The 14,813-nt window shown below is 35.6% G+C and overlaps 1 protein-coding gene across 3 annotated transcripts in view; it reads right to left on the reverse strand.

Moving 5' to 3' along the window:
• Positions 1 to 14,813, reverse strand: part of NEBL (nebulette) — a 321,698-nt gene that overhangs the window by 67,684 nt on the left and 239,201 nt on the right. The window contains exons 6-7 of one of the 3 annotated variants that reach the window (XM_069458752.1): positions 6,727 to 6,828; positions 5,626 to 5,727 (exon numbers count right to left, since the gene is read on the reverse strand). The exons of the other annotated variants lie outside the window; for them this stretch is intronic. Coding sequence (XP_069314853.1) covers positions 5,626 to 5,727; positions 6,727 to 6,828 — 204 coding nt within the window. The remainder of the gene's footprint in view (positions 1 to 5,625; positions 5,728 to 6,726; positions 6,829 to 14,813) is intronic. 3 annotated transcript variants of the gene reach the window in all.

Below are 14,813 nucleotides of genomic sequence, written 5' to 3' on the forward strand. Positions count from 1 at the left end.
GGAAAATTTGATAAGTGTACCTTAATTATCATTGAAAATGAAAAGTAAGCAAATAATACAATACCATATATCTATAGACATCAATTGCCTCCAATTCTGGATGAAATTAAACTAAAAGCTGTCAAGGAAGATAAGACAGATTTTTACATAGAACTCATCACAAAATCAGTAATAGTTCTTATCTGATTTTTACACAAAATACTATCTCCACTCTGATTTCCTTTACAAAACAGCATCTTACTGACTTTGCACCAAATGTTAATGATCCAGAGAAAATGTGTTTCATCAGTCTCTATATATTTATTGGCAACCTAATCTGTGCCATTCTGTAATGGGGGGTCAAAGGCACAAAAGCCCTGTCCACGGAGTCCACCATTTGGTAAGTGAAGTAGATATTTGAAACACACAATATACATATATACAACCACTACGAATTGTGTCAAGAACTATAAAGATGAATAGCAGAGAATAAAGGAGAGAAAAGAGATACCACTGAAATTGGCAAGTCAGAGATGTGACATTTAAGCTGATACTTGGGTGTGAGGAGGTTGGCGGAGGGAGTGTTTGCCAGGAAGGGAGAATGGGCAAGTCTCCAAACCAATTATTGCCCCTTACAATCTCAGGACACTATTTATTACTAAACTTTCATAGCCATCCATCATGTAATTTTTAGGTTTAAAACCCATTCTTAATCAATATAACAAATGTAACTTGAGGACAAATACTAATGGTTAGAAATACATAGCTCTTTCCGGAGGTTATAAAACTGAAGAAAGAATTCATTCATCTCGTAGACAAATTCCAAGTAATAAATTAAGATGTTGGGTGAATTTTTTAAGTTGATGACTTCAAGAACTATTGTATTTACATTTGAGATACATATAAACCAATCTCTTTTTCTTGGCACATGAGATATTACTTTTATGTTTTTACTGATTTTTTTAATGACCTGACCATAATTTTATGTATCTTCCAAATTTAAAAAGGGAAAGTTTATGATGATGGGAGCAAAGCTATTGTACAAGTTAATGTAAGAAGAGTTTCATACGTGTCTCTGTTACCTGTTCCAGGTAAAATCCCACAAAGCTCAATTTACAGGTAAAATGTGAGACCCCTGCTCACTCACTCTGTGGCTCTGTGTTCCCCTCCTTTTCATCAGACAAGTCTTAGCCTTGCCATTGCCTTCCCTCTTACAACGCTTTTGGGGCTAGGTTCTTCTTTTTCTCCTTGCATCCTGTCCCCTGTTTCCCTATTTATTAAACTCCTAAAAGATTTCCCTTCTATGCATTTATGTGCCTCTGTCATTAGTTTAGGAGCAAGAGAGTATGTGATCTTCAAAGTTATCAATGAAAATAAGAAACTACACTTTCTGTCGTTATTTCTAGTTGATACACCTGAAGATACCAATGGAACATTCTGAGTTCATTCCAGAAATCCTATTCATCTGCCCAACTTCCCCCTTTTCTGATAAGTTTATACACCATAAGGTCAGTAAGAATGTCATGGAAAATAATGATGATAGATATAATGTAACTTGCAAATTACAATCTGCTTAAGCATCTGATCACTCAGTTGCTAAATAATTTGAGATAAAAAAAAAAATCTGCTTAAAAGCCCAAGCGCGGATCAAATGGTAGGATTTTTGTGGACTGAATTTGAAATATGACAATAAAAGCTCGAATATCAAAATTTTCTTCTAGGGACTCTCATATAGGATTATGATGGAGTGGATTTAAAACCAGAATCTAAGAGGCATCGTTTCCATCCCTGCTCCATTCTGTGCATGAATTCAGCTGAAAATGCAGAAGACAAAACTATTATGAGTATCTACAGTAAAATGATTCCTGTAAAATTATGTCACATTTCTATGGGCCAGGCACCGGGTTAAGTCTTTTACTTACAGTAATTCATTTTACCTTCACAGCAATCCTAAGAAGTAGATACTATTATTGTCATCCTCATTTTACAGATGAGAAACCTGAAGGTAGAGAAATTAAACAATTTCTCCAAGGTCACTCTGCTAGCAAGAACAGAACCAGGATTTTAACCAGGTAGTTTTGCTTCCAAGGCCCATTTTCTTTTTCTTTTTCTTTTTTTTTTTTTTTTAATTTCAGCTTATTATGGGGGTACAAAAGTTCAGGTTATATATATTGCCCAGGTACTGCCCATCCCCCCGAGTCAGAGCTTCAAGCGTGTCTATTCCCCAGACAGTGCGCACTGCACTCATCATGTAGTTATACCCCCATCCCCCCCGGACCCCCCCCCTCCGCCCCCCACCATTTTCTTAATCACTACATCCAACCATACTGCTCCTCCCAAATCTGCTTCCTCTCCTATGCAACTGATGGGGACTATTTGTCCCCAGAAAAGGGTGATGTTGTAAGAAGTCAGGTAGATGTGCTGGAAATCTAAAGCAATGCCCATATCCCCTGGCTCTTCATCAAGCATTATTTGGATAAGAAGAGCTGGGAGTCATATCCCATCTTGGCCCTTTAATGAGCGTGTCACCCGGACACACCCAATCTCTTGCACAAAATGCAGGTGCCTTGTAATCTGTAAAACAATTAACATGAGACACATTACATTTGGGTATCTGTCCTTTCTGCCTCTTGTGAGGCCAAACTCTCCAACACGGTGTTGCCATATTAACCTTCCTTAAGTAGCATTTTTTTTCACAATCTTTCTTTGCTCAAAATTTTCAGTGATCTTTGAAAAAAAGGGGGAAAAAAAAGAAAAGAAAGTCCCCTGTTAATCTCAATGTTTGAAAAAAAGATAAATATCTATTTTTTAATTTTCAGTGATTACTTATTTCTTATATAAGGGACGACAGTTAACATGGCGATAAGCAGTTCTGGTATTTTCTTTTTGGTATTCAACTCTAAAATGCTCCCATGATTACATTCTGATATCGCTTTTTCTCTCACCATTTCTTTTATAGAACACACTATACCAGGAAGGAGGGAACGGGAAGTTACTATTTAATGGTTGTAGAGTTCCACTAGCACAGAAGGAAAAGAGTCCTGAAGATGGATAGTGGTGATGGTCCACTCCATTACAAATGTACTTAATACCACTGAACTGCACAATTAAAAATGGTTAAGATGGTAAATTTTATGCTCTATATATTTTATCACAATAAAAAATTGGGAAAAGTATATACATAAAAGAATGTAGCACTCCCACTCTGCTAAGTAGTGGCCTATCATCAAAATCAAAACATCGCACAGTATCTAAACTCCCAACTTCCTGTTTATATTCACAACCATATTCTCTCACTCTGAGCCTCTGCCGTGAGATTACTGTCCCCTGGCATTCTCATTCCCAACCTTTATTTGGGGACTTTCCCATGAGCAGAGTTTTCTCTCTCTTTAAATCCAACCAAGCTCACACCTACCTCCTTCACAAAACCTTCCTAACTCCACAAGTCCTTCTCCTCCACACTAACGGGTCAGAGAAGGTAGTGGGTGGAAATAACAATTTGTTTTTACTTTATTGGCATTTCACTTTCTACTAATAAAGTTGAGTGTCTTTTTATGTATTTATTGGCCACTTATGTTTGCTTTTCCGTGAATTGTCCATTCACCTCATTTGCCCCTTTTTCTACAGGGCTGTTAAGCTTTTTTGTTTCTATTTTAAAGAACTTTTGTGTATTATAGATATTAAAATGTTCCCATCATAGGCATTACAAATATTTTCACAAATATTTGAAGATTGCTGCTCTTCTTTTTTATATTTTAAAAAACTATTCACAGACACACCCTTCTCTGTATAAACTCTAGCATATTTAATTTATTCAAATATTTAATTCCATTTAAGTTTTTTAAAACCCTGTTTGGATGCTGATTGGAAGTGCATGGAGTTTTCAAAATTAATCGTGAAAGAATTAACACATTTATGATATCAAGTATGAAAACTCTTTTGTCAAGAGCACAGTATGGGCTGGGCGCGGTGGCTCACGCCTATAATTCTAGCACTCTGGGATGCCAAGGCGGGCGGATCGTTTGAGCTCAGGAGTTTGAAACCAGCCTGAGCAAGAGCGAGACCCCGTCTCTACTAAAAAATAAAAAAAGAAATTAGCTGGACAACTAAAAATATATAGAAAAAATTAGCTGGGCATGGTGGCATATGCCTGTAGTCCCAGCTACTTGGGAGGCTGAGGCAGGAGGATTGCTTGAGCCCAGGAGTTTGAGGTTGCTGTGAGCTAGGCTGACGCCAGGGTGACAGAGCGGGACTCTGCCTCAAAAAAAAAAAAAAAAAAAAGAGCACAGTATGTCTTTTCATTTGCTCATAACTTATTTTATGTTCTTCAGTTAGATTTCATACCTTTCATCACTTATGGCTCTCCATTTTGAAATGTAATTTAATTAAGACTTTTTTGCAACTTGAGAAACAGATATTTTCGAGGTGGGAAACACTGCAACTGTATAGAAATTACTACATGATAACATTATTGTTGACTCTGCAAATGCTACCTTTTCCATTAAAAAGAGTTTTTAACTTTTATATAGTCAATATGCCTATTATAGCTTCTGGATCTCTGGTCTTGTTTAAGAACAACTCTGTTATCCCAGGGTGGTATATAGAGTCTCCTGAATTTTCTATTAAGATTTTAAAATTATTTTATTGTTTGCATTCACATCTTTAATCCACCTGGAATTCATTTTTGTATATGGCTTAAAGATTCGGGTCCAATTTTGTTTTTACCATGATGGATGGCCTGTTATGTCAGCACCATTTATTAACTAACTCAGCCTTTCCCCACTGACTTGAATCAACACTTTCATCATATATTAAATTCTTATACATATTAGAATCTATTTCAGGACTCCCTATTCTATCCTACTGATTATTTTATCTCTCACTATACCAATCCCATATTGGTTTAATTTCAGTGGTTTTCTATTAATAGTATCTTATGGTAACTCATAACTTAAGTTCCCCTTCACTGGTCTTCATTTTCATACTTTTAAAGGCTATTCGCAGGCATTTCCTTTTCATACAAACTTTAAGATCATTTTATCCATATTAAAAAAAAAAGCCCTATAGGATTCTAATTGAAATGGCATGACATTTATATGATAATTCTGGGAGAAGTGAAATTTTTATGTATTGAGAATTTCAGCTAAAAATATGGCATGTCTTTATACTTTTTCTGATCTTATTTTATGCTGCTCAATAAGATTTCAAATTTTTCTTCATTTTCACCACCTTTTTTATTTTATGATTAAACTAAAGCATTCAAAAATGGGAAAATTAATATGTTTATTACTAAGCTAAAATTTTGTATGTGCACATATGTGTAGATAAAAATACAATTATTTAGCATAACTATTGCTGACTTCTGGAAATCCAGGAAAATGTGACCACATGGCCAAACTCACTGAAACAGGCTCAGATTTGACACCGGAGAAAATAAAACTTTGTTTTATGCTTAAAATTAGACTTAATTTTTTTTCCCTTTGCTGAAATTCATAATTATTACAATCCTATCTGAAATGGATTCAGAAACATTATCTCTGTTTATTCTTGCAATTAAAGATATTATCTAAAATGAAATATTTTCCTGTGCTGCTAGAAACAAAATCTCTGAATAAAGTCATTGTGGAATCATCCTGAGAGCCTTACTTGACTAGAAAGTTTAGAAGCTTCTACAGCATGTTCAAAATCTGGTCTTCCAATTACAGCAGGCTCTCTATTCATTATTCCTTGCCCTTTCTTGTATTCTGCCTAAAATGAAAAAAATAAGAGAATGTTACATTTTTCTACTTTGTGATGAAGAATTACATTGATATTCATCAAAATAAAATATTAATATAATAGACCCTCAGCCCATTAAAAAACATTCCTTACAACACATCTAATATTAAAATGTTGACTGCTAAAGCAGGAATCAATTTTATTGTGTGGCTATTCAAATAAATTAACTTTTTGCAATAAAATAATTACTAATTTTGAGGCTACCTATTCAGTCATCATCTTTGTATTAATAATTATGTATCAATACTGACACAAAATATTAGGACAAATTTCTGGATAATCGAGATCCTGCATTCTGCATACAGGACGCTTTTATGGTTTTGTTTATTCTCAGAAAATGGTCTGACCATGCTTGATTGCCATGCGGGTTAATGTAGTAATTATTGATTTTTAGGGTGAGTTTAGCCTAAACTCATTTGCTATTCAAATACTTGGTTCAAGTTAAATCATCACATTTAACCAGGGTTTTCCATATATTCAAGTAAAATGATACTAATGAAGGAGGGCATCTTAGAGAAGATAGAAAATAGTCATGCCATGTAGGAAGTGCACGAAGGTAAGCATTGATGGAAGACAATCTGCACAATTAACAGCAGCAAAATAGAAATGAGACCAAGCAAAGGTCTTTGGAGCAGAGTGAGGCGAGGTGAGAGATGATACAGGACCAGATGACTGACAACCTTGACTTTTAGGCTGAGACATCCAAATGTGATCTTATACCCAAATCATACTTATTTCTCTGGAAGTATGGTTATACTAGCCACAGTCAAGTTGAGTTTGGGCCATTTCTGCACATACCCAAATAATTAACATAATCAAATGGATAATTTAGGGGAAAAAATTGAGATGTCACTAATTCTGATTGCTGTATTTCACTAATTAAATTAACCCTCCAACTCCCAAAGCTGTGCTTTCCCTTCTACAAAAATAAGAAATCATTTCTACTTGAGATTAAGAAAGAGAAATTACATTGCTTATGATCTTGGAGATCTGAGTTGCCATCTTGATATCTGGTCTGTCGAGCTCCGCATTGTACGTGTGGATGTCCTGTACATCTTTTCTATAAGAAATCTGATCCGAGAGAGTTTGAGTTGAAAAAAAGAAAAAAAAATTAGTAATTTCATATAGCTATTAGTCTTCATGTCCATAACATTATTTACCCTTGCTAAAATAGCTTAGAGAGTCTACTGACCCTTAAGAGTTGTTTTTGTTTTTGTTTTTGGCACAACATTAATTGTATAGATATATTAACTGTTAATATTATACCTATGTCTCACTGATATTAACATATTTGAACTGAATTTATACTACCTAAGAAATATAAGCTTAAGAACAAAGCACAAAAACCAATCTTAAAGGATTTTATATACACCACTTTATTAGCATGTCTTTGTGTCTAAGTATACTTAGACATATATATACTTAAACATATATATACATATATATATATGTTTATATTTACATACAGAATAATCTCATTTAGGACGTCAATTTGCCCATCATACAGTCTCAACCCCTAGTGGATGCAAGATAAGTCGTAGCACAAGAATATTAAAAATCACTTCCTTCAAGAAGTGGTTGGTGAAGCTCTGCAGTTCTCCAGCTTTTACCCTTTCAATGAAACCCTTCTCTTCCTTCAAATGCTGAATTCTTCAAATGCTCACGCCAAGGAGACCTAGTCATGGACACCCATAGTTTTATCACCTAATAAATATCATTGCAATGACTTGATCCTCCCAAAATAAAAACAATCACATTAAGGAATATTCTGCCTCTGAACGTATGTTAGACATGAGCCAAACTATGGAAAGTAGCAATTTAAAGAGAAAAATACATAAATTCTGCCAAATGTACTTTAGATCACATTAGTCATTTAGATGAACTCAACTGACAAATTGGAAGAAAGGCCAGAATTGAACCAGTGTCACGTCCGATGGTCAACATCTCACCCGTCTTTGTGCTTCTCTATTCTTGAGATTTGTGACGAGCTGAAGCAATATTTTCCAGAGGTGGTTCTATGTTGCAATATCTCAGGACCCAGCTGGCTATTATATTCTATTAAATTTATAATGCCAAGTGTGCAAGGATGGGCATTTTTAAAACCCAGCTTCATGTTTTCAGAGCATAAAGAGTTAGAACACAGAAATGTACCACTGGACATCTGTACTAAATGTACAATTAATTACATCTTGTACAGAACAAGTATTTCTAATGTCACCTGCAGACTTTCTGCAATAGCATCATCTGGGAGTAGTTATTAAAAATTTACATTCCTGGGGTCTATCCATACTCCTCCGTAACAGAATTTTGGTATATGGGCCTAAGAATTTACCTGATTTTAATGAATTCCCCAGTTGACTGCTATTAACCAGTGTTCTGGGTACTTTTGATGTATCTTGTCATTTTCCTTTCAACCTTGCAGAATTAAAAAAACTATACTTTTCTAATTTCTTTCAAAAATAATATCAGGTATAAGAAATGATAATGCATTAATACTTCAATGGGCTCCCTATGCATTATATTATTTTATTTCAATGAAACATTTATAGACACTTCTTTTACTCTTTCATGAGCTTGCATTTGCTCCACCACCAAGACTATTTTTTAAACTACATTTATAATCATGAATCTGTCTCTGACAAGTGAACACATAATTACTATAATTTCAGAGAGAACATCTGTTTTCTTCACTACTTATATTTTCATGATCTACCTTAACAAGTCATTTCAGAAAGGTTTTGTGCATACAGGTAGTAAAAGAAACATAAAAGTAAGCTGGAAACTGAGTTATTTTGTTGGGTGGATTTTCAATCTTCAGGGATTTTAAAACAGGCCAATTTCGTTGGCTTCCAAAGGCAACACACTCATCCACAAATGATGGCCAATCAACCTCAGCCTACGCTGAGTTAAATACAAGCTGTGTAAACAAAAATCAGCTCTCAGGTGAAAACAAACCAAAATTATTACCCACCTACAGGACTAACTGTTTCTAAGTTACTACATTCATATGAAAACCACAGGGGGGAAATGTCTTTTTGTTTAGGAAAGAATGAGGGTAAAAATGGAAACCCTCACTTTTTGAAAAGAACGGCAACCTTTCAGAAATCTAAGCTTTACATGGGTTACCTAATTATATGCTGTTCAGTCTAATGACGGCGTGAAGAGAGGTGAACAGCACAAAGGCAGCAGGAGCAGGACTTTGAATAGGGCCCCATCATCCATGTAAATTGCAAATTAGAGGCCAGCATATGTGACTCAAAACAAATATTAAGATTGACATGAGCCGCAAATTCAAACAAGAGGACACGACGAAGCCACACAGGAGAAAACTGATCACTAGTCAGATCTTCCAGAATATCACTCCTTGGGGATATGCCACAGGAAAGAGGGCTTATGTTGGGGGACATTCAAGAATGGCAAGCTCCGGATTCCACGATCTGCAAGGATGTCTGAACATACATGATATGGCAACACGGTTCCCTTCATAGATGACTCATTGCCCGGTTTGAGGCAAGCTCATCTGACATTTCTCGATACATATCTGCCCCATGCTGCCATCCATCAGGACCCAGGAAGAATAAAAAATGTTACACATCCAAGAGAGGCTTGGAAGTCAAAGTATATATACACAAACTTATATTTTTTTCTATTTCTAAAGTAGATTCAAACTCTAAATGCTAACCATATTGGAACAATAGATTAGCCTCCATTCTTCAGTTTTCTCATGACAATATGGTGTTCCATATAATATTATTTTAAATAAGAGGAAAGAAAGGAAAAGATTTCTGAAAATCATCAACCCAGGATAAGAGCAAGCTTGAGGGCCAATGATTCATTTTACATTATTTTTTCAATGTTCTATTCCCTACTCTTTCCTCAGAGCATAGCACAGAACAAACGAGGAGGAGGAAAAAGAGGAGGAAGAGAAAGAAGGAAGAAGGAAGGGGGGAGGAAGAGAAAGAAAGAAGAAGGAAGGGGGGAGGAAGAGAAAATAATAATAATATTGTGTCCATTTTCGACTATTATGTACCATAGAAAGGACTTAACAGTGCCTCACTTATATATTTCTTAAATATACAACTACAAGGAATTTTTTAAACAATCATAATATCCATTAAACTAAGTTCCTTTACTACTCTTCCATTTCAAATTTTTCTTAACTTTTAACTCTTTATTCTTAGTAATCAACATTAGAATAATTTTAGTCACTTCCACAAAGGAAATATTTGGAACCCTATAAAATGACTTAGGGACAAATGACATCCAAACAATTTTTCAGTCTTTTTCTAGAAGATGGTATATTTCTCCATTTCTTTAAATCTTTTATTATACCTTTCAGTGAAGTTTCATCATTTTGCTCTATAAGTCTTGCACTGGGCAAACTAATAATTATGTGATTGTCATTTTTAGACATTTATCTTGTATGCAAGATGATTTACTTTAGTTTTTTTGACAGTGTGTAACAGTATATTAGTATTATCTGAAAATAGTGATTCTGGTTTCTTTTATAGGAACAACTAGAACTATTACCTTACATGCTTAATCTCTTCCTTTGTTTTTATTTCGCTGAACTTATTTCTTCGCTCTTATCCATGTATCTGGGTCATTTTCCTAAATAATTCCTTTGTAGTGGATATGTGTTAATTTTTTTTCCTATCATTTTTTTCTTTTTTTAAATTTGGAAACTTCTCCTTCCTCACACCATGTGATTTGGTGGGGCTTTCAAATGCAGCCCACCATTTGGGTGACAGGAGTGGCCACGTGACTCAGGCTGTCCAATCAGATATCCTGTCCATTTGGGAACCATAATTAATGGAAAGGCAGACACAGCACCCAACAAGGCCAAAGTCACATGGAGGATCTGAGGCTGGAGAAGAAAGAGCTGCTCTCCTTTTCTCTGAGTTCAGCTGCTGCAAGGATGATTTAAGTTTGGAAACACCAGCTGTCCTCTCAAGTTCACATAGACAGAGTCTATCTGAAAGTGTCATACACAGCCCAGAGCCCAGAGATGGGGAGAGAGTCCTCGTAACACAGTGAAGCCTCTGGGTCCAGGTATGCCTGAAGATAGCTTGAGTTTTCCAATTATATAAACCAATAAATTCTCCTTTTTACTTGAATGGGAGGTAGATTTCTGTCACTTAAGCTAAAGAGTTCTGACTAATAAAGCCTCCACTTCACGTTTTTCCAGTGTCAAGTCTGTTCTTTGTTGCCTCCAATAAAGATTTGAATTTCATCAAAATCTGTCTTTGAATTTCTTCTTTATCTCCCCATGTTCACTTTCACTCTCAACTCGTATCTTCATCTCATTTTACGGTCTTTTAATCTCAGCATGTTCTCCCCTTATAACTTTCTACTTCTGGGTTCTATCAGAGCTATGTCTTTTGCATATTTCCTATGTTCCCTGTGCCAGGCAATCCTTCATGTGCATTAATTCATAAAATCCTCACCCCACCCCTATCGTGACAGTTTGTTGCACACACCTGGGCTCCATCAACAACACCTACTAAGGCTGGAACTACATCCTCCAGAATCCCCTTCCTTCTACAGTCCTGGGTTAAACTTGGCCAATAGGAAAAACTCATATAAGATTTTGCAAATGGAAGTGAAATGGATGCCTTTATTCTGCAGGTACAGCCAGACACGTTTATAGTCAAAGGATTCACAGTGGCCTTTCAGTAAGCTTTTTATACTCTCACAGCAAGATTGTATAAGACTCCTTGGTAGGTGAGTTAATAAACTAAATAAAAGCAAAACCTCCACAAACTGTCCTTAAAGTCAAAGTCAGGCACCTGGAGATGAGAAGATTGAGAGCTCAGGAATGGCAGCGTGGAAGGAAGCCACAGACAGACAGACAGCTGTGGTGGTATGAGCAGGTAGAACATAAAGGAAGCAAATCCAGCTGGCCCAGAACCCTTCCCTGTGCTGTCCTGCTGAGGATTAACGTGATTGTTGGGGTGAGGAAACTAGACAGCATATATAGCCTTATGAGTTTGTGGAACAGAAGGAGGAAGTATAATCTGTATATAGTTATCATCTTAAAGCACTGGTTCAATCAATCTCAAGAAAATTTTTGTCATCATCAAAAACTCTCACATTAGATAAGCCCTCCAGGTAATGTCAAATAGGCACATGGCCCGGTAATTCTGTCTTTAATGATGGTTATTTCTGTCTGGACATGCTCTACATAAAAACTTACTAAATTATTAAATTGTAAATATTATTTTTCTATAAGAGAATAGAAACCTTTTAAATATAAGTAAATGTAGGATCTGATACTATTCAGAAGACAGGAAAGTTTTCAATCTCCTAAAAGATGGAGTAAAATAAGGAGTTACAGCAACAACAGTGTATCGTTATGGTTGTTGTCATTGCTTATAAATCATTTTATAGCTAATAAAAATTTTCTTATTCATGATTTAACTTTATTAACACCACAATCTTGTAAAAAAATGCAGGATAAGTATTACTAACTATCCTGCCTTAGAGATAAACAAAACACTAATATATCTATTTTTAATGCTAAATCCTAAAGCACTGTTATTCTAAATCACATTGGGGAGTACATAGAGCCATACTTGTTTTTCTAGTATCATTTTACTGATTTATCTGTAAGCTTTTTCACTTTCTGATGGAATAGAAATTTTGTCTACTGATAAGTTTTTTATTAATTTTAAGAAAGTACATACATCATTCTTGAAAAGAACATTAAGTCTCTTGTTTCCCACGCTGAATACCTCTTTCTACTACACATTGAATCGATTACCAATATGGCATTTTGGAAAAGTTTACCACTCCAATTTCATCACAAGTCTGTATAGACACATTACTTCTAAAACGTAAAATGGCAGTTTAAAATTTGTTTAACTTATTTCAGAACTATTGGACTTCATGTCTGATAAGACTGATGAGAAGTAATAACATAACTGGGTTTTCATTATAAGCCCATCTTTAGGGGAAAGTCACAGGACAGAATATCTCCAGCATCTCTAATTCCATTAGAAAAATCTGGCAGGGGTATGTCCCTTAAGATACAAAAGGATTTAGGTTTGGCTGGTTTTAATCATTTTTTGATTATAGTATTAACAAGATAGGTTCAGGAACCTTTTGAATATGTCCTTCGTACCTAAACATTTCCTAATATAAATTTCATATTGATTTGGCCCTTTTATAAGTTAAACTTCTTTTAATTGTTTCAAATTAACTATGATTTTACCCTAAACTCTCAAGTCACCCTTTAAAAACTGAAAGAGGACCACATAGGATTGACATTTAATGGAGTGGCTCTTCTGTGGAGCCCTCTACATATATTATCTCATTTAATACTTGTGAGAGTCCCATGACGTAGGTATTGTCCCATTTTACAGATGAGAAAATTGAGATCTAGAGATATTAAGGAGGTCATCTAGACAACACGTGGCAAAACTAGTATTTTAACTACAATCTGACTCCAAATTTCTTTTCCAGTATATGTTACAGTGGAGGGTAATCTGAAAAATAATTTTTTTCCTGTTTTGGGATCACTCAATTTTGGTGACACAAGAGACTACTGCCTCCAGAATACTCTTCCCCTTAGAGCTCTGTTATTCAGAGATGAAAATTCAGTTGGACAGTCACAAAGAGTCCTTTCCTCTCATCTTCTTCCACTTACTCACATTGCTAATGGTACAGAGGAAAGAAATTTTGGTTCTCTAACAAATATTAGAAAGCTGATTTGATTTTGGTGAAAACATTAAAAAAAAAAAGGTAAACAAAAATGCTGACTCTCATTGTTTTAGGTAAATCAGATTCATATGTGATGACACATTTCTATTTTAAATGAAATTAAGTCATTTGTCGCCATAATGCAGAGTGACAGTCCACATTATGAAAGGGTAATTCTACTAGTAAATTCTCTGCAGTGAGTTTCACTGGGAGGAAGTTTTATGGGAGACAGTTTTATGGGAGACTGTCTTTTACAGAGATCCTGTAGATCCGCCCACTGAACTAAGAGATGAACCAGCTTTCCTTGTGGTTTCCAAGACCTGTGTTTAAATTTCATATCGTAGGGACAACAAATGTATTATTCTAAGTGGCTTGACTCTAGAGGAATATCAACTACTTCACAGGTAGAATACAAATATCATTCTCACTTTAAATCTGAGTAAATAGTCTTAAACACTTTCTAAATCCTATTATATGTACAAACTTTGCATGTAAAGGTTGAGTCGAGTCGGCAGAGGAGTATAAGTAAACACATCTTTCTCCCATAAGTACACAGTATTGAATGAAGGAGAAAAGGGCTTTATACTCTATTCCCTGAATCTCTCAATCAAAGACCTTTTAAAAGAAAAGGCAGAGTTAAAATAATAAGCCCAGTTCTATGATAAGGAACTTCCGTATTTGAATTTCATTGAATTACAGAGTGAGAAAGAGCCTCCCTGGATCCGTGTAACCCTGGACCCTACTCCAAGCCACCAGAGCACCTTCTAACCCACAGACTTTTGTGCGAATTCGAAGTCTCTTCAATATCAAAATAGTGGGAACTTGGGGTTTCTTGGTTATTCTTTCCCGCAGTGCGTCCGAATTCTGAAGATGACCTATTTTGCTCCCCGTTTTTAAAATATCATTAAAAATCTTGACTCGTTGCCAGTGATCTTTACGAGGGAGGCAACAAGGTGCAGACTCAGGAGTTTGATTCCTTAGTCGCATGTTCCTCAACTACAAAATGAGAAGGAGTACAGGGTTTTTGCAGGAATTAGAAATGATCAAAGTCTTGGCATAGTTCCTGGTGCATGGTAAGTGGCATGTGCTCTGTAAGTGGTAGTTATTATGATTATCACAGTCATTCTGTAAGCAAACAGCATCCCCTTAAAATAATTACAGAGATGTAGCGGCTCCATCTCCTAGCAATCTTAAACCATCTTAGAAAAGGGCTTTGGTATTGGCATATGTGTATGGGTTACAATGTAAAACCTCATTGGTTTTTACTTAAACACTGACCTACTGCAGTTTAATATCAAATAACTGTTGCCATCCTGCAAAGCAACACTCTGCTCAAGGAGGCTCTAGGGTACAGC

This window comes from Eulemur rufifrons, chromosome 25 (assembly GCF_041146395.1).
Source record: "Eulemur rufifrons isolate Redbay chromosome 25, OSU_ERuf_1, whole genome shotgun sequence".
Lineage (NCBI taxonomy): Eukaryota > Metazoa > Chordata > Mammalia > Primates > Lemuridae > Eulemur > Eulemur rufifrons.